The 19261-nt window shown below is 34.8% G+C and overlaps 1 protein-coding gene across 1 annotated transcript in view; it reads right to left on the bottom strand.

Annotated features, from left to right (window-relative positions):
• Positions 1-17374, bottom strand: part of LOC129217040 (cyclin-dependent kinase 4-like) — a 54953-nt gene extending 37579 nt beyond the window's left edge. Inside the window, exons 1-2 of the mRNA XM_054851277.1 lie at positions 17250-17374; positions 14636-15004 (exon numbers count right to left, since the gene is read on the bottom strand). Of these exons, the coding sequence (XP_054707252.1) occupies positions 14636-14976 (341 nt within the window). The 5' untranslated portion in view covers positions 14977-15004; positions 17250-17374. The remainder of the gene's footprint in view (positions 1-14635; positions 15005-17249) is intronic.
• Positions 17375-19261: the final 1887 nt, after the last annotated feature.

Here is a 19261-nt window from a genome sequence, read left to right as displayed (position 1 = left end):
CATATCAGCATCAGGACTTGGTAGTTTGGAATTTTTGGATGAAATAATGAATCATGCTGTTCCTATAAATATTTTAAAAACCAATTTTGAACTCTTAGCCAAAAATTTGGTTATTGGAAACAACTTTGTTTTCTATCAAGATAACGATAAGAAGCACACGGTTTTCAACGCTTGTCCTAAAATTTTGAAAATACCCCCTCAATCTCCAGATTTTAACTTAATGTAACGTATTTATAGATATCGGGGGGCTAGATTAAGAAAATAGGGCTTCAAAACGAAAATAGACTCGAAGTGTGGTTGAACACTTACTCAGAATTTACGCAAAAAAAAATGAGATTTATTCCCGGACGTTTAAAAGGTGTTATGAATGCTGTATGATATTCTACTAATTAATAACTTAATCAAAAGTTAGATTATTCAATAATATATAGACATTTTATAAAGTGTACGAAGAGTTTTGTGAGATAAAATTTCCGGCACTTTTTGGTTTTTAAAAAATTAAGTTTTAATATTTTTTAAAAACTTTTCATGTAGTTTTGTTAAAAATAGATCATAGATCTTATAATTAAATACCTATTCCGAAATATTAATTCCAACCAATGGATTGGGGCCTATTTCGTTGAAAGTCGAAGGTGTACGAAGACTTTTGGGAGCCACTGTATGTCTGTTGACGTAAACACAGGCAGTTTGTTCTGAGTATTTATTAACGCAATCGACGTGTCTTTCAGCTACAGAAATTGTTTCGTCCCTTAGTAGTATTCTCGAACTTCTCAAAATAATGTTAGTTTTCCTTATTTCCTTCTAAAACGCGTAAGTTAATTGAGAAATGGTGATAGCGCTAACACAAGAGAACTCTGGATTAACAAACTTGGATACCAGGTAAAATTTTTTATTGTTTTGTGTGAATTTGTAAGAATATGGGGTTTTTATTTTTAATCTTAAATTAATTTAACTAACCATATTTTACAGCAGCATTTAGTTGGAATGGACCGTATGCAAAATATTTTCTTGAATATATTATCGTAGAACAAAATGAAAAATGTTTAACCGAGAAAGAATTTACTTTATTCCTTTTATTCTCAGCTGAAAGGTTTCGCCAAATTTGTTTAGGGTTATAGTTTTAGTATTGTGCGAGCAAAGTAGCCTTGGCGAGATTTCGCGTTTTTAGTTAAACCATTTTTAATTTTTATCATGAATGGAATAAAATGGTAGTAAGATTACAGAATTCGATAAGTAAAAAGAAATAATGGTCAATCAACTGAAAAGAAAACTACCACCATATATCCGTAAGAATTTTGTAGATGATTTGCATAACATGACATAATTAAATCGTAACTCAGAAATTAGAAACATCGAAACAGAAAAATTTTAAATTAACCGATTCGGGAATTCGAGAGAAATAACTCAGCTACAAATGCAAAACAATAAGCGCTAGCCAAGCAAAGAAAAGAAGTATCATCTTCTTTTGGTAACAATTTGTAATGTCATATTAAATTTTCTAGCATTAATTGTTATTCTTGTCAGGCCACAATTATTATTTAGTTTTATCAAGAATTGATAAATATCGAATTCAACATCGTGAAAATAGCTGCTTAGAACTACGAACCACGTAGTTTGCATTAATGTTTGACGTTTAGTAATGCTTCTTGAATTCTTATTTCTTTCTACGTGGGCCAGAATATCAACAAGACTTTGAAAATTAATTTTAAAAGAATAAAGCGAAAAAATCATGCATACGAACAAAATTTACTAGGCTTATTAGCATTTTCTTCGTTACCACGTGCGTTTGTTTTAGTTTTTTCGTCCGCCATTAGACAGTGACGGCAGTGCCCCCTATAGTTCGTTGGAGTTGCGAATTAATTCATTTAAAAAATTATTTTTGGAAGCGGGAAAAAGAAACGATTTTTTTTTTTTTTTGATATAATAATAATGAGCTTATTAATTCTAATTATTATTTTTTCGTTTTGAAAGTTGTTAAAGATTTTTTTAGTGGAAAAAAGTGTATTAGCTGCTTTGTTTAAAAGGTGCTGCATTTTTTTTTCTTTTTTTTACGCATCTAATTTTTTAGATGAGCAACGAATATTTTATTCCTAGAAATCAGCGTAAAATATTTAAAAAAATTTTTTTAAACAATTTGCGATTTTAGTTATTTTTGAGAATATTGATCAGGTACTAGAAAGTAGAATGGGTATACGAGAAAGTAGGCTCGTTTAGTTCTAGACGGAACTTCTTGTTTCATTATACATTCCCGTATTTTATAATTTGGCAAAATTTGCAATTCCATTTGGAAAGATCATTTCTATTGTCTAGGAATGGCTCAAAATTTTCAATGCGAACGTTTTTTGTTGTGCGTCACCGACGTTGGTATCCTCGTTGGTTTTTACCTCCTTTGTCACTCCTAAAAAGTTCTTTTTCCAGTGAGTTCAGAACTGTGTGAGTTTAATAACTTTACTTCAAGAAAGAGCTCTGGAACTAATCGCATAAAATGTCTCCAGTGGCCCAAGCTCGATTATTAGCACGCCAAAATCCAGTTGATTGCGCGTAATCTGAAATCTTTAGGAGTTCCGATTTTGAAAGAGGGGAACATTTTATCTGTTTCCATTGCCGCATCCGCTTGAAACCGAAACTCATGCGCATAAAATAAAAAAAGAGGTGTCAAATCTTAAACCGCGTATAATCGAAACCGCGTAAAACGAGGGTCTACTGAACTAAAAATTCAATTTTTATCATCCTTTTGGTGATATCAGAGAGATGAAGCTCGGGGGTCGTTAAAAGACTTTCTTATTTTCTGAGAACTAGAGAAGAGGAATAAATGAGAGTAAAGGACTGAGAACCAGTACGCCTGAAACGTGTTTAAATGAAATGTTTGATTTTATATTTTTCAGATACATTTAAGTAAAAGTGCTTGATGGAAACTATAAAACATTGTTGATACTCTTTTCTACAATAATAAGTAAAAAGTAACACTTTTAATCTTAAAAATGTATATAAAAGGTATTTCCCAGAATCTCACATATATTTTGTGGGGCAAAATATGGATGCAATGTAATGGCTCTCTCTACCAGAAATAATTACCCGATTTTCTTGATTTAGGTCTCATTCGAAAGCACGCGAAAAATACCCCTCAAGTTGATTTACTTCCTTTGAATTTAAAAAAAAAACCAAGGCTGTAAAATCAGAAGAGTTATAAGCAGTTTTAAGCCTAATGGAACATCCATATCAAGTCGGAAATGTATCGTTTGCCAACGAGCTCAGTTTAAATTAATGTGTAAATAATCATTTTTGATCTATTGACATTTTTTTTCCGACTGTGAACTAAAAATTTCTTGCTTTTGCTTTGAGGCAAAAATTTCCCCTTTTGCATATTATTTGGCCCCTTTTTTTCTACTGCCAACAGAAGATAACCAAGGATTTTAATTGCATAAATGGAGGGTTGCGTTTAATTTATTCAGGACTTAAAGATTTATCGTTAACAAAATTTAGGACTCATTTTTTTGACGAGACATTTTACAGTATATATATTTTTCTATTATTAAGCCTAATTGTTGAACAAGCGTCACTTGACATAACTTATATTTTCGAAATAGACCGTACGAAGCCGGGTAACACAGCTAGTAGATAAATAAATTAAGTAATTTGCCCCCCTTAAAATTAAAGTGAGTTTCTTGTTAAATTCCAAACTAGGTTTTGCATATCCAAGCACCATAAAGTGTGTACCAAGCACGGTACACACTTTAAACTATCTTTTTTAACATTAAAGTAGCGGATCTTGTGGCACTGAAACATGTATTAATATTTCCCAAAGACTTTCAAATCAAATAATTTGCGGCCCCTCAAGTTAAACTGAATTTCTAGTGAATTCCGAATCATGTTTTGCATATTCAAACACTGGTACAAACTCTAAATTATTACTTTTTTTAACATTAAAGCTGTGTATCTTACGGCACTGAAACAGATATTAAAACTTTAAAAAAAAGTTTCAATTTTAGAATTTGCAGCCCTAGGCAGCCGCCTAGGTCGCCTACTCCAAGAGCCGGGCCTGCGCATAATCATATTTTTGCCTCTTGAAATATCCACTGACTTGGGTTAGTTCGAAACCGCAAATTTGTTCATAAGAAGCCAACGCCTTACCACTACGCCACCCTGCGGACTCGATAAAATTATATCAATAAATTATGTAAGTACAAGCACTAGTATTAAAAATGGGATAAACAGGGTAAAAAAATATAAAAAAAAAACTTGATTCACGCTTGGCTTTAAATATACTATTTTCAAAAAACTGTTAATACAGATCAGGCTAGGAGGCCCATCGTTGAGGAGGGGGGGGAGGCAATTGCCCTAAGGCACTGAAAAATTTGTTTTTGCACATAAGTGAGAGTGGCTTTTGTTGTTTTCCTATAATTTGCATTGAATATTCACCTTTTGCCCCACCCTCTCCCCTTGAAAAATTCGAAACGATGGGCATGATGCTAGGTACAAAGCTAGAAAGGTTACAAACATCTACTGATTAGCTGTTTTCAAAAGAGGAATCAGGGTACTGAAAGAGAAAACGCAGGCAGGCCCGTCATTTCGAGTTTTTCTAAGGGGGGAGGGGGACTTCGGAAAGAAATAAGTTGTAAAGTTTGCTTATATATATATATATACACCAAAAAAAAAAGCTCCAAGAGGTTAGCATAATCCTTTTTTTATCCGTCTAAGGTTCTACTTAAACTAAGAAATCATAACACAAAACATTCAGGGGAGTTTCAACATTTTAAAGAACTATTGGTATTGTCCAGTTAACTGGCAATCCTTGTCTCAATTCGGTACTACATAGATTTATTTTTCCATAGAAAATCACTTAAAGCAGGAGCGCGCACCCCCCCCATCCGAAAAACAGAGGAAAATACCCTTTAAAACACCTCCTAAACATTTCAACGCGACAGTCTGCGCCATGACCCCTCCCCCCCCTAGTATGCACCCCTGATTAAAGGAACAACTACAAGTTTCGCCTTAAAAGTGGAATGCTGCGAAAATTGTTAAGAACTTCGGCGAAGACATCAGGAACTCAAAACTAATCACACTAACTAGTCCTACCTCGTCAATTCGAACATGCTTAAGGCGGATTGTGCTAAGACGAACTACATTTGTACCCACATTGTTTTCGGATAAGGTAAACTGATTTTAAAGGTGCCTACGATTTCGTTCTGACGAAGTTCAACTGAATTCTAAAGTTTTCTTCGTTAAACTTGAATTACCTCACATAATTAAAGTTTTAAGTGAATCCTACGAGTCCCATCAAGTTTCTCAGCGTCTTTTACTTCAGCACCCATTGAAACAAGCGTGAGAATAGAAAAACTAGGTTGAATAGAGAAGGAAGACTATTGTGAAACGGGCTGCGGAAATTTGCCAAGCTCCCTTCACAGAAGAAGGGGGCCACCCAATCGAGAGAAGGAACTAGCCTCTTCCGCTAAAGGAAAAAATGCTAATGGAATTTCTGATTCACCCTTCATCGGGGGAACAAACTGCAGGAATGCGACGACGCGCAGGGCCGGACTAACACTCCGTCAGTCCGTGCCCCGGCACGAAGCAAAAAATTTGAGGGGCGCAAAATTACCTAATCAAAGTAAGAAAGTATCGCAACTGAGTTTCTGTAAAAATAAAATTTAGGAAGGGGGGAAAAGAGAAAAAAAAAATCAGCAAACAAAATCCTAAAAATGAAAATTATATAATTCATACATGACTAAACAGTTTTCAAAGTTTATCCACAAAGTGAAGGGGGGAGCAGCGTTAAAAAAGGGTTGAAAAACGCTTCATAAAGCGATAGTGGGAAAACATCCATAAAAAATCCATGTGTAAAACTGCTCATTTGTATTTATAAAAAATGTTTCTACAACATTTTTTTTTTTTTTTTAAATTCAAAAAAGAGCAACAGAAAGACGCCTTTCATTCACAGATGAAGAGCGCGCACCGTAAAGCCTCCCGATCGTTTATTCTAAACTCAGTCGAATAATAATCAGTCGATCGGATCCTCGCTTGAAGGATTTTCGAAATTCAAAAGCGCAATTTCAATTTATCTTAAGAGGCACTAAGCAATAAGGGACGGTTAGGGATCTCTCTCCAAAAATTTTCGAAATTGAAATCTAAAATTCACGATTTCAGAATTCAGACTATCTTTGGTAGTAACGCTAGGGAAAGAGGGGTGGTTCAGTGACTTTCATCGAGAATTGTTTCAAAATCGATTTCCTAAAAACGCATTTCCTTAGACGTTTTTATATGATATCAATATCCCATTGTTACTCCAACGAATAATTAAACCTTCTTTTTAATTTCTTGCTGGGGAGGAGAGCTACAGGGCGCAGCGATTTGAAAACTCTTATTTTCAGGCAGACTAGAAAAAAAAAAAAAAAAGAAACAAAAGAACGAGAGGGGAGCGTTGTTTGCTGCCCAATAAATTGTGCCTGTTGAAAGTTTTTGGTTCAAAGATTTCTTTTTGAAATAAGGAAGATTTTCCCCACAACATTATTTGTTTTTTCTTAGTAACTTCGTTTTCCAAATACACGTTCTTTTCTTCTCTTGAGTAAGAGGCGCGGACCCCTGACCCCTCAGGTTGTACCACTGCCTGGTGCCATCTAAAGTATTATTATCATCATTTATTTATTTTTTGGAGATACAAACATGGAAATTTTTTGTGTGTAAACTTAAACCAAATGACAATAACTACCCTTATTTAAATTTTTAAAAAGGAATTTGAGAGGGCCCAGGGTTCCTCTCTATTCTATGCGCCCTTGGAGTCATTCAAGAACGTCTAAATTTTTTTCAAATATAATTTCAATTTCAAAAAAGTCTTAGGGAAGCTCCTCTAGCCCCATCATACTGGCATAAACAAAACCCGTCTAAAATTGGGTTTTTCGAGCTGAAATTTCCTGGGAGAGGATCCCCAAATCGCATCCCTTTACCTAACGTTGTCAAAGATGGCCCACAAACGCGTTTTTAGGCCTTCAATTTTGAATTTTTCCGGGATAGCCCTCTCAATAAAAATTTCGTTTTTCGAACTGAAATTTCGAATCGTCTAAAATTTTGCGTTCAGGACTTCAACTACGAAAAGTTCCAGGGAATAGTTTCCGAGCCCCTTTTCCTAACATCATCAATGCTAGTCTAAAATTACATTTTTGAAACTTCAAATTTCTAAGAGTTTTGTGGGAAAGTACCTCACTCCATTTCTCAGACAATCATAAATGATATGGCATACAACCGCATTTTAATGCTTCAATTTCTAAACATTTCCGGGGGAGTTTCCTAATATCATTGCACCCCAAAGATCGGCTAAAATTGCGTTTATGGAACGAATTAAAAAAATTTCCGGGAAAGAATCTCAGAACTCCCTATTTCCGTAAGAATAATTGCTCTTATGAGTGATATTGCTAGTTTTTTTTTTTCTGCATATATTAAGCAATTCACCTGATTTTTGTCCTTTATCAGATTAAGCTATATGATGAATATTAACTTGGTAACGCTTTAACTGTTTTTGAATAGTTGAAATATTCACAAAAAAAAATTTTCTAATATTTTTTTTTAATCCTCTTTACCTAACTTCTGTTAATCGTTTTTCGAAACGAAACATTTTCAGTCAAAATTATGATAAATATTTACATTTAATTATTCAGTTACCGCATACCATTTTTTGCATAGTTGTTAAAAAATGTAAAAATACTATCTCCATGTATTTTCGGGGGGGGGGGGACAAAGGTCAATAGGGGCGCAGTTTTTCACCTTAGCACGGAGCAGTTCAAAAGCTAAATCCGGCCCTGCGACGCGGAGTGCGGACACGTTATTTTGAATTCTAATTTATTTGATTTCTAGTGGTACCCGCACGGCTTTGCCCGTAGTAGAAAATTAAAACGATATTGGTTCGCCTCTTTATTTACAAATAATGTATGATGAATTACTCGTCAATTTGCACGCCCATGTTATGGTAATTTGCACGTACACGTTATGGTAATTTACTCGTCCATGTTGTGATAATTTGCTCGATAAAATGTCCTTAAAATTGGAATAAAAAAAGAACAAAATCGAATTTTCGAAAAATCGCTTCGAGGCAAGGGCGCCCATATGCAGAATTTTAAAGGGGGCTGAGATATTTTCCCCATGGTTTAGCAGGTCATTTTCCCCATGGAAACCGATTTCAGTACAAATTAGTTATTAATATTTCACATTTTTAATAACTTATTCATTAATGGCTAGAGAAAAAATGTTTCTACATTTTAGCAAATAAAAAAGTACTAAAAGCAATGAAGTTCTAATTTCTAAAAAGGGGGGGGGGCTTGGGTCCCACTTGCCCCCCCCCTTATGGACGCCCTTGCTTCGAGGTGCTCACCCTATGCTACGAACTAATTCTGTAAGTGTGTGTTCGAACTAATTCATGAGCATTGGCTGAATGGTCTAGGCACTGTGCGCGTAACAGACATACAGAGACACAAAATTTCAGCTTTATTAGTAAAGATAAAGATGACGTTACTCAATGGTGGCGGAATTCCAACAATACAAATGATTTTTCGAAGATAAAAACACCTAGGAATGACTAGAAGATTTTGGATTTTTAAGAGCTTTCTACATTTTGTAACCCGGAATCCAGACCGGAAATTGTTTGAAATCAAGGGTCTGTCCAGAATTTTTCACAAGGTCCATTTTTTGTAAAAAATCAAATAATTTTGTGAAAAATGAATTAATTTTGTGAAAAATGAATTAATTTTATAAAAAATCAAATAATTTTGCAAAAAAAAAAAAAAAAAAAAATTAAAACGAAATTATAGAATTTAGAGAGGGTACAAACTGCATCATTTAAACTTAAAGTTGAGTGTTTTCCTCTTCTATGTTGAAAATATCATTCTGGGGTGTTTTTCTAGTATTTGGCAAGGGAGGGGGGGCGGCATCGCTCTCTCAAGTAGTAACATTTATCTACCATTCTACATTGTGTTAAATTATACTAGAAATGTTTCTGTACATTAAAATGATTAATGTATTTAAAATGATTGTAACGAAAAATAAATAAAATTCAGACAAAGGGGTTCAGCATTTAACTTTTTGACCCAAGACACTCTTAAAAAGCACAGAATTTCGTTTAAAACGTATAAATTCCGTGATTTTAACAAAAATAAAAAGAGAATTTATTTGTTTACCTCTTAACAAAGCGTACTAAACATCAAAAATTCGGATTCCCATAGCGGATGCAAAGAGATCGCAATTCTCAAAGTGAAGGAATCAAAAGTATAAAAACGGGTTGTAAAAGAAATATTTTTGATAAAATTATTTAAAAAAATTGCATTTTAGAGTCCTATGATAAACATATCATTAATATCTGTGGACACAGTTGAAGCAAAAAAAAAAAAAAAACAGATTCAGCATTTTAATTTTTGACTCATAAAAGAAAATGGAATTTTGCTTTAAAAACTTGAAATGAGAGCTCTAACAAAAATAAAGAGACTTTTCATTTATTTGCATCCTAATAAAGCGAAGTTATCTTGAAAAAAGAACAAAATATGATTCTCATATCGGATGTTAAGATTATTTTGCAAAATGCACACATCTAAAGAAAAAAAAACGGCAAGTATAAGAGCTTATTTAAAGTTAATCATCCTTGTTAGCATCGAAAAATCAAACCCATATAATTTTCTTCCAAAATAACAGTTAAACATCGCACCGCAAATATTGAAAGCTGGTAAAATCATGAGAATATTTTCTAATCAAGTCATTATAAAGGTTTAACGCCAGACACTAAATGGCGATAATTTTGAAGTTGGTAACCCTCTCTGAAGCGATCATATTTTTTCTCCACCTTTACTATCCCTTTGCAGTTCTAAGTTCATTTCGCTGATATAAATTATTATTATTATTGTTTATTAAATCATGAGCGGGGAGAAAAGTGCTCACCAACGCCTTTTCAGAAAAGTTTACAACAACAACGCTGCTAATTAGCTGTGATAAAACAAACTAACAAAATTATTTAAAACCAAACTTATTTTCAGCTGTTAATTTCTTTCCAAGAAACAAACAACAAGCATTACATTTATTTGGCAGTAGCAATTATCTATCGCTTGCAGGAGCATCACAAGAGTTCCGATTTTTTTTTTTCTTTGCAAAATTAGCAGATTTTGTATGAGCTGATCCCTCTAATTTGACTTTAAAAAAGGTTCCAAAAATTATCCGTTTAATATGCGTTATTTTGCTTTCAGATTTGCTCTTTCAATAAACAATTTCTGAAAGATCCGATCTTGTTCATTAGAATTTTGTGAAGGGTCCGTTTTGGTTGATTTGGATTTTGTGAAAGGTCCGTTTTGGTTGATCGGAATTTTGTGAAGGGTCCGTTAACGGACCCAATTATCCTCTGGCCAGATCACTGGAAATTGAAATCAAACATGGCATACAAGCCATGAACGCCATTTTGGGATATATTCGGTCAAAATATAGGAGAAAGAGCGAATGAGTGGATTTCCTTCTCAGAAAATTTTTCAAAATGGAAATCTTAAAAGTACATTTCTAAGCTCTTTGCTCACTTAACCCCTTAGGGCACGATTTTTTTTTTCATTAAATCTGGCAAAAAATTATCGATTTATTTATCTCTTTTTGACAGAAAGATAATGTATCGGCATTATGTAAGTTAGATTTTGTAATTTCAGTTGTGGAGGGAGGAGGTAATATTAAAAAGAATTGTACAAAAACAGTGTTAACCGGTAACTTTCGCTCCTGTCTTGTCAGACACGAGCAAATGCGTTGAGTGGTTAAAATTGACAATTGAGGAGTTTGAGCTTCTCTATTTTATTTTGATATAAATTTTATTTTCGTAATGTCCCGCCCTTAGCACACGTAGCGATTCTGACCTACAAATCCAACGCTACGACACTGCACAGTATATTCACAGCCGTATCTTTCATAGTGACGAAATTATTGCTGAATATAATTCAGGGAACTCAGTTTGCTCATTTTGTAACTTTTTCGCCATGGTGAAAGAAAATTAAATGTTACACACAGCTACAGTAAATCAATTTGGAGAACGCGAATCAAAAAAAAAATTAACAGGGGGAAAAGAAATGGAACAGCTGTTGAAGAGAGAAAACGGAGGAGGGTAATCTGTCCCGCAGAATGTTTTAATTGCCGTTTTATTTCCTTTTCGATGTTTTGCAAACGCACGTTGACTGTTGATACTATGTTAATAACATTGAATCTGATGAAACGACTATTTTTGAATGTTGGGGGTGCTTTAAGGCATCTGCAAAAATCTAATTCTTTCAACTGTTATTTGTTTCTAATACAGTAAAAAAAAGGGGGTTGGGATGGAGGGCGGGGAGGAGGAGTGAGGCTGGGCGCAACGTAAGAGGGTGGAGGGAGTGAAGACTTTCATTCATGAAACCCAGACCCCAAGTCACGTGATAGATTTTAAAACAAAGCATTGGAAGAAATCAGGTCTTTTTCGCTGGTTTCACGCAAAACGTGTAAACCATTCGTCGTTGTTGAGTCACGTGACTTGGGGATCCCAAGTTCTTGGGTCAGCTTTTCCCAAGCCTGATTAGACTTGCTCTCTCCATTTTAATTTATGCTCTAAGGTTGATACATATGCAGATAAGGATCGTCATACCTCCCCCCTTCAGAATAAAATTCTGGTAGCATCACTTGAACTAGGTGGGGAAGTAATTTGAAGTTCATTATTGTTGATCGATACGTGAAAAATTGCTTTAAAATCATTATCTTAACTATGTATAGTAGCGGCGGAAAAAAGAAAAAAAATCTGAAAAGAGTCGAGGTCTGTTAGTCTTCTTTTTCTACTCCAATCAGCAATTATTTTCGCTGAAAAATACTAGATTAGAGAGGAACTTTTTAAAAATGGAGACAATAACCAAAAGCATTATTTTTCAGATGTTACCTGTCAGGGGGGGGGGGGGGGTAGATAGTGATCGTATCAAAAAACGACAAAAACCATGCTTATCTATGTGTATGTAAATAAATTGAGTTCTCAAAGCCAGGAGGGCGGAGGGAGATATTTGCTCCTCCTGGCTTCCCTAAATGATGGAACCTGTTATAGGTACAACAAAAATAAATTACTTTTAGAAAAAAATTATTCTTAATTTAACAACTAATATGAGTTCGGCTTTTTTTTTTTTGCATAGTTCAACGTCTTGCAGGAAAGAAGAGGAGATCTTTGCAACTTCAAAACCTTCGTATGCGTTTTTTATTTTGGTCACATTTGGGCCAAAATGTGTGCCACACAAAAAAATGCTGCAATTGCCAACATATTCATAGAATTGTCTGTCAATTTGTTTTCATCCAATACTATTGGAAGATGCTTTTAACAGTTTCTTGCAAGACATGGAACTTGTCACATTGATTGGATTTGGCAAATTTATTGGGAATTAAATTTTTACACTCAATTACAACTTGGATAACAACTATTTTGATTTCAGTTCCTCATTGCAGTTAAATGAACCTTCCTCAGACATCTTCTATTTTCTTTTGATTTCACACACATATTCTGGAATGATAAATTGGGGTTTCATTTCTGCAACTGTATATACAGGGGTGCCCATATCCCCACCTCCCAGGGGTAATGGCGCCTTCCCTACTCCCAAATGCCACCTAGCCCTGCAACAGTAAAAACATCTAAAGAAAAAAAAAATCAAAGGTGCAGTCTGCACTATGACCCCATCTAGTTGGGCACCCCTGGTATATATGACCAAATAGTTTGAAAAACTATTAAGTTGTACAACACAGATATTATATTTTATATAAAAAGTTCTGTTTAATCTACTCAAATGTTAACTAAAAAGTTTTAAAAAATTAATAAAATAGCAATAATAAAAGGAAGATAAGAATAAAAATGTAAGAGATCACTCAAAACAGACCTATCATTTGAAATTTTTCCAAGGGGGGAGGGGGGGGGGGCAACGGGTTTGTGTTTAATACATTTTATAGGAATAAAACAACAAAATAAGTACAAAAATGCCGAATTTCAAAATGTTTCTAAAATCCGGGGGGGGGGGGGGGGATCAAATGACCAACCAACCCTGATTGCTCAAATGACGGGCCTGCACTAAGTGCCAAAAAACAAGGTTGAAAAAGAATGAGATCTATGCAGTAATGCAGTCCTATCATTTAAGGGAGCCAAAAGGGGGCAATGCACCCAAACCTCCCATCCCAATCCCACTTTGAAAAATTGCTCATATAAACATAAGTCGGCAAGGTTTTTGTTAATTTTCTTTTTCAGTTGCTATTGAGTTAATACTTTTTATTACCCCTGGAAAAATTCAAAATGACGCCCTATTTGTATGTTAACACCAACAAACAAAACATACATATATAATTCAAGCAAATTTATAAAATATCAATTTGAGATTTATGAAATCATTGGGGAACGAGTAAACAGGCCTGCAAAGACCAAGTTTTGAGTCCTCGGTCAATAGCTAAATTTGAAACTTTTAGTTGCTGTCCCCCTCTCCCCACACTCACTAAGGGAAAAAAAATAGTTGAAAAAATACATCTTTATTTTCATTCTTGAAGAACTGGGATTATCCTTCTGACTTCAATGTGCAAACCCTTTCTGCATCTGGGCAGCCAGAGTTTACCTTCTGGGAGGACAGCTAGGCCCTAACAATCTTTGCATGTACATAAACTATCTTATTAGAAAACCTCCCAAAACCAAGGATTTTGGGTTTGGGGGGTGCCTTCCAGTATGTATTTCTTTAGCCAGCATGAGAAAAAGATAACATAAACAAAGACTATTTTTAAAGAATTGGTAACTTTAAGGAGTTTCCAATAAAAACATGTAAAGCTGACCATCTGTTAAAGTTGACTGTTCTTTTCAGGTACAGAATTAGTACTATATCATTCTGAATCAACCTCGACAAGTTGACTGTCTGTTTAAGGACAACTTAGAGCACAGCAAGTGGTCAACATACACAGATTTCACTGCAGAAATATCTATTCATGGAGGTTAGTGATTGCATCTGGAAACACAATTGTGGCAGTTATTATGACTAGATGATCTTAGAAGAACTGGGGTGAAGTGAGAATATTTTTATTAGAGGGTATGGTTGAAATACCAAAAACAACTGCATGCATTTAATAGTTTAGTTAATGTTAGGTTTCAATTAGTACAATTACTTATATAAAAAAGTATTGCAATTAAACTTTTTTAATTGTAACTTTTCATTTCATATAAAAAATGATATTGCCAGTCAATTGTATCTGCTACTATTTCCTATTTAGCACAAAAGCTATTTTTAATGCAAGGTTAAAAAATGATTTAGATGGAAAATGTTTTTATATTAATTCAGCCAAGAATGAACTTCTGAACACAGCATCTGCATGGTTGGCTTCCCCCCCCCTCAAGAGCAAGGACGAATCCCTCCTCCCAAATACTAAAGCCCCCTAAAATGAAGAGAAAAATATCCCTTAAAAATCCCAAACTAAAAATCTTAATGGTGCAGTCGGCACCATGACCCCCCCCCTCACCCAACCCTTGGTGGGCACCCCTGGCTTCTGGAGCAGGTGTTGTGCTGACCCTAAAAATATTACCCTGGGTTGCATGCCTGCTGAAGAAAAAGATTCCACATTGATTTACAATTACAGAATAAATTAATTGACATCATTTTAATAACACACTTACCTAACTACGTTGGGATGTTCAAATGAAGTCAGCTGCTTTAGCAAAGCTATCTCTCTAACTGCATTTACGGGGACACCATCCTCACCTAATGGCACTCTAACTTTTTTCAAAGCCACAAATTGACCATTATTTGCCAAGTCTTTAGCTTTATATACGGTACCATATGCCCCATTTCCAATTAAAGTCATATCTTCGTAGCTTTTTGTATTTGGCTGAAACATTAGAAAAGGGTTGTTTATACTTGCAGGTGGCATGTTCTGTTGTGTATTGGCACAAGGTACAGAAGTATTGGGAGGAAGGGAAAGGGATGAATTTTTGGCAGCAATGTGGCTTGGCATCATAGAGCTTGAATTTCACTAGCGTGAATATCTGGAAATATACATGAAAAGAATTACATGCGTATCTGATACCAGAAATTTTAATGCAATAAATTTTTACATTATGTGAGCAGGGCCATATGCAAGGGGGGGGGGGAGGTTATAGGGTTTAAGCTCCCCTCCAAAAATTTTCTTCCAAAAAATACTTTCCATTAATTATCTTTAAATTTTTAGTGGAAAAATACATTTAAGTTTTACTTGAATAATGAAATTGTTAGTATTATTGAAAAACTCTGTGCTTTATCTGCTGTATCATTTGTATGAGTTATTAAGAACATCATTTATTGCGTAACAGCATGGCCAGGCCCAGATCTATGTACCCATAAACCCCCCAATGCGGGGTGTCCCATGGGAATTAAGGGGCTCAGCAGCATAGAAATCAAGTAAAACAGTTAGGGGCTTTGCAGAAATTTTTACAAGCGGGCCCAGAATTTATATTTATAGATCCAGGCCTGAATATAACATTGTTTTATAGTGTAACCCCCCCCCCCCCCATTTAAATAACCAATTGCAAAAAAAAAAAAAAAAAAATAGACAAATGAAATCAAATTTGATTAGTCATATTGATTTCCAATTTGACACCCTCTCCCTTCCATACTGGAGGAAGTAAAACCACCCCTCTGAAACAAAAGTCTGGGAACAACCCTAAATGTGAGATCTTTCTGAAAACTCTAATTAATAAGACAAAAATGTAAGAATATTGTTTTACGGATCTATCACTATTTGAGAATCTGTCAGAGTTTTTAACTTGGAGAGTTGCAGATTATCATAGGCATTGCTCCAAAAGATTTCAAAAATACTTACAACTCAGGGAAGATTATAAAAAATTGTATGCAAAAAGTAAAATATATATATATAATTGGGAACATATGTTCTGTACACAGATTACTGTGTAATCCCAGGCTTGCCAGATTTCCGAAATGTTCAACCGGTACACCGAAATGACCCCCCCCCCCACACACACACACAGTGTCATAAGTATATAAAAGGATACACACTCCTGGCTGGCTCTGAAGAGTATTTTACAGAGCAATTCATTCTCAATGCTTTGAGTAAATGGTTACTAATTATGCACTTAAATCAAGGGTAATAAAAAGTGACAGAAGCAGATAAATTTGAAAATTTTACTTCTAGCATGTTAAAATTTTCAAGTTATTTTAGTGAGAAGAAACATTTTGAATGAGGAATAAAAATTGGGCAATATTTACATATATTTTCCACTGGCAAGGAATTCTTTTAAAAAATCTTTTTGGTTTTAATCTTGTAAAAATTCTCACAAGCTAATCTGATATTTTTAAAGTGAATTATGAATGACAATTATCATTTATCCTAGATAATCTTCCACAATTAATTATTTTTAGACTTTTTTGGTCATGTGTGATCAAATTTATTTTTTCCGGGACATGAAGTAAACCAGCCGGGAACAGGGATTTTGTCCCGGTCAAACCGAGACGTCTGGCAAGCCCAAACAGAAAAAACTTTTGAAAAAAAAAAAAAACCATGTGCATACTTTCATAGTCCAATTGAGGAATTTTAGAGATTAATTGATGAATAAAAAGTCTTGAAATTAGCAAAATCATTTAAATGTGTTTCCAACGCAGCAGTTATTCGAATAACAAAATAAATACTTATTCACTAATGTATATGCTAAAAGAGTGAACAAGAAACAAAACTTGCACAACAACATACTTAACAATCATCTGATAAAGAACAACATAAATTATGAATTTTAATAATTAGGATTCAAGATGACTTTTATACTTCCGTTGATCTCATAAAATATAAGTAATCATTTATGGTGGTTAATGCTAGACAAGAAATATCAAGCTATTTCTTAAAATAAAATTAAGACTATTTTAGCTATTTTAAAGCAACTAGATATGAAAATATTTAGCTATCATATAGTAATTAATTATAAAAACAGTGCAGAAGAGTATAAATTAAAAATTTAGGCAATAGCTATGTATTTACATAAATAAAATAACATAGTAGAGCAAAAAATAAAATAAAAATAAATTTTTATGATTCTATTGAAAATATCCTCCTGAAAAAAAATTGTTTTTTTTTTCTGTGCTTTCCTGAACAGAAAAATAATTAATAGAGTTGATGAGCATATCTTTCGGCGGGATTTAAGAGGCAATCAGATAATTAACACATGTTGCTTACGACTCTAAGAACATTGTATCACATATTTACAACAAAAGAATTTTAAAGATAGATAATTAATAAAAACTTACAGAGAAGAAGGTCACATTTAGGTTTCATAGGTTTTAGAGCCTGCTATCTGCCCAACATTCTAACAAATCCTTTTTTCAATATACATCCTCTATCAACAAAGAATTGTTCTGCAACAATATTTTTTATCACCTGTCCCTACTCACGGCTCCAGCTGCCAGACTAGATTCTCCTTTCATGAATGAAAACAGCGCGGATGTGAAAACTGAGCAGTGCCATCTATCGGCGAATATGTCACCTTTTTAGAAAAACCGGGAAGCATTTATTGCAGTTTTGCTGAGAATAAGCAGAAATGTAATTTAGGGATGTCAAAAATTATTGTTCGATAAATGTTTTAAAAAGCATGAATTCGGTATAAATATTCAGCACATATCCATGCAACGTTGCACTTTTTTCCAAAGAAAATGAGAAACTACTCTCTACTCACAAAAAAGTTTCCTTCCAAAGTTGATTTCATATAATTTCTCTATAATAGTTAATGCTAGTTGACTATTATTTGATTGATGTAACGTAAGTATGAAAATGTTTGGAATGAAATAATTCATATTGTATGAATTTCATTAAAAACAAAACTTAATTTGTTACTTCTTACGTTGCAGTGGAATATGTACTAAGAGCTTTGCCCCCCCCCCCCACTCTCAAAAGTTAAGGAGCCCCCTGAAAAGAAGAAATCTTTCGGAGGCGCCCATCCCCTAAGGGCAGGGAACAACACCTCAATAATGCAAAGACCCCTCCCCAAAAAGAAGCAACAGCCCTTCCCCAAATGAGAAAAATACCCCTCAAACACACCCACCCCCCGCCCCTAAAAATTTCAATGACGCAGTCTGCGCCATGTCCTCTCTAGGTGAGCACCCCTGCATCTCCCCAAAGGAAAAAATGATCCTCTCAAACACTCATCTAAAAAATTTCGATGACGTTGCCTGTAAATATGCACCCCCCCCCCCCACACACGAAGACTCAAACTACGACAAATGAAGAAAATTTCTAAAAGAGAGGAATTCAGAAATGTCTCCCATCCTTGGAAGCACGACGTCTCAAAGTTTTCCCCGGGAAGGGGATTGAAGAGAAATAGTTTTCGATCGCCTCGCTCTTCGGACGTCCCTGCCCTGCCGTGACCACCGAGATAAGGCCCTGCTGGCAGATCCGTCCTAAGAAATGACCGCTCCCTGGGCGAATATTTTTTGGCGCCCCTTTCCCTTACATACAGAACGGTGGGAAAAGTACAGAAAATTTTCACATTAATTATTGGGTAATTGAACATGTAATCTGAAATCTATAAGTACCATAAAAGACATAAAATAAATCTAATATATATTTGTGCCTCAGAGCCAGACGGACGTAAGTCACTCGCAATTTTACAGGAGAGTGGAAAATCTTTTTTTCTGGCGCACGCGTTCTTTTAACCACGGTCGGTCTGGCTATGTGGGCATGGGCATTTGGGCAAATGCCCGGTGCGCCACTCCAAAAAGTGCCCGGTCAACTGCCGTCTTTTTTCTTATGGAAAATTTTATTGTATGTATTAATTTTTGTCAGTTGAGAAACGAAGGATTTTTCTGCTTGCAATAGAAAATATCGGAAAGGAAAAAAAGCTATCTTCTTCCCGTAATTTATTTCCATTTAACACCCCATAGGGGATCGCTGCCACTTCTTATCCTAATTTTCCTAATAACCATTGTAGGAAAAGACGGGACGGAGTAGAGATGGCCCTGGGGCAGAGGATTTCATTTCCCTTCACACCACAAGCAAATGAGCCACATCTATTTTTTATTCATCAGCAGCAGGCCCGCGCCAAGCCAGATTGGCGCCGTCGTGCAAATGTCTTTTGAGCGCCTTTATGCATTTACGTTCGAGCAAAATACAGTTAACACCTCGGGTGCGGTTTTGTAGACAAATGTAATATGGAAAAAAAAGTTTGGCATTTAATTTATCAAAAGAAAAACAGTCTGTACATTTTTAAGTTTGGAACGCAGCGTACGTTTTTACTTCATATCTCGAAGTTATTTCGAGTAAGGAT

Source organism: Uloborus diversus, chromosome 2 (assembly GCF_026930045.1).
Source record: "Uloborus diversus isolate 005 chromosome 2, Udiv.v.3.1, whole genome shotgun sequence".
NCBI lineage: Eukaryota > Metazoa > Arthropoda > Arachnida > Araneae > Uloboridae > Uloborus > Uloborus diversus.
This window is presented reverse-complemented; position numbering and strand designations above follow the sequence as displayed.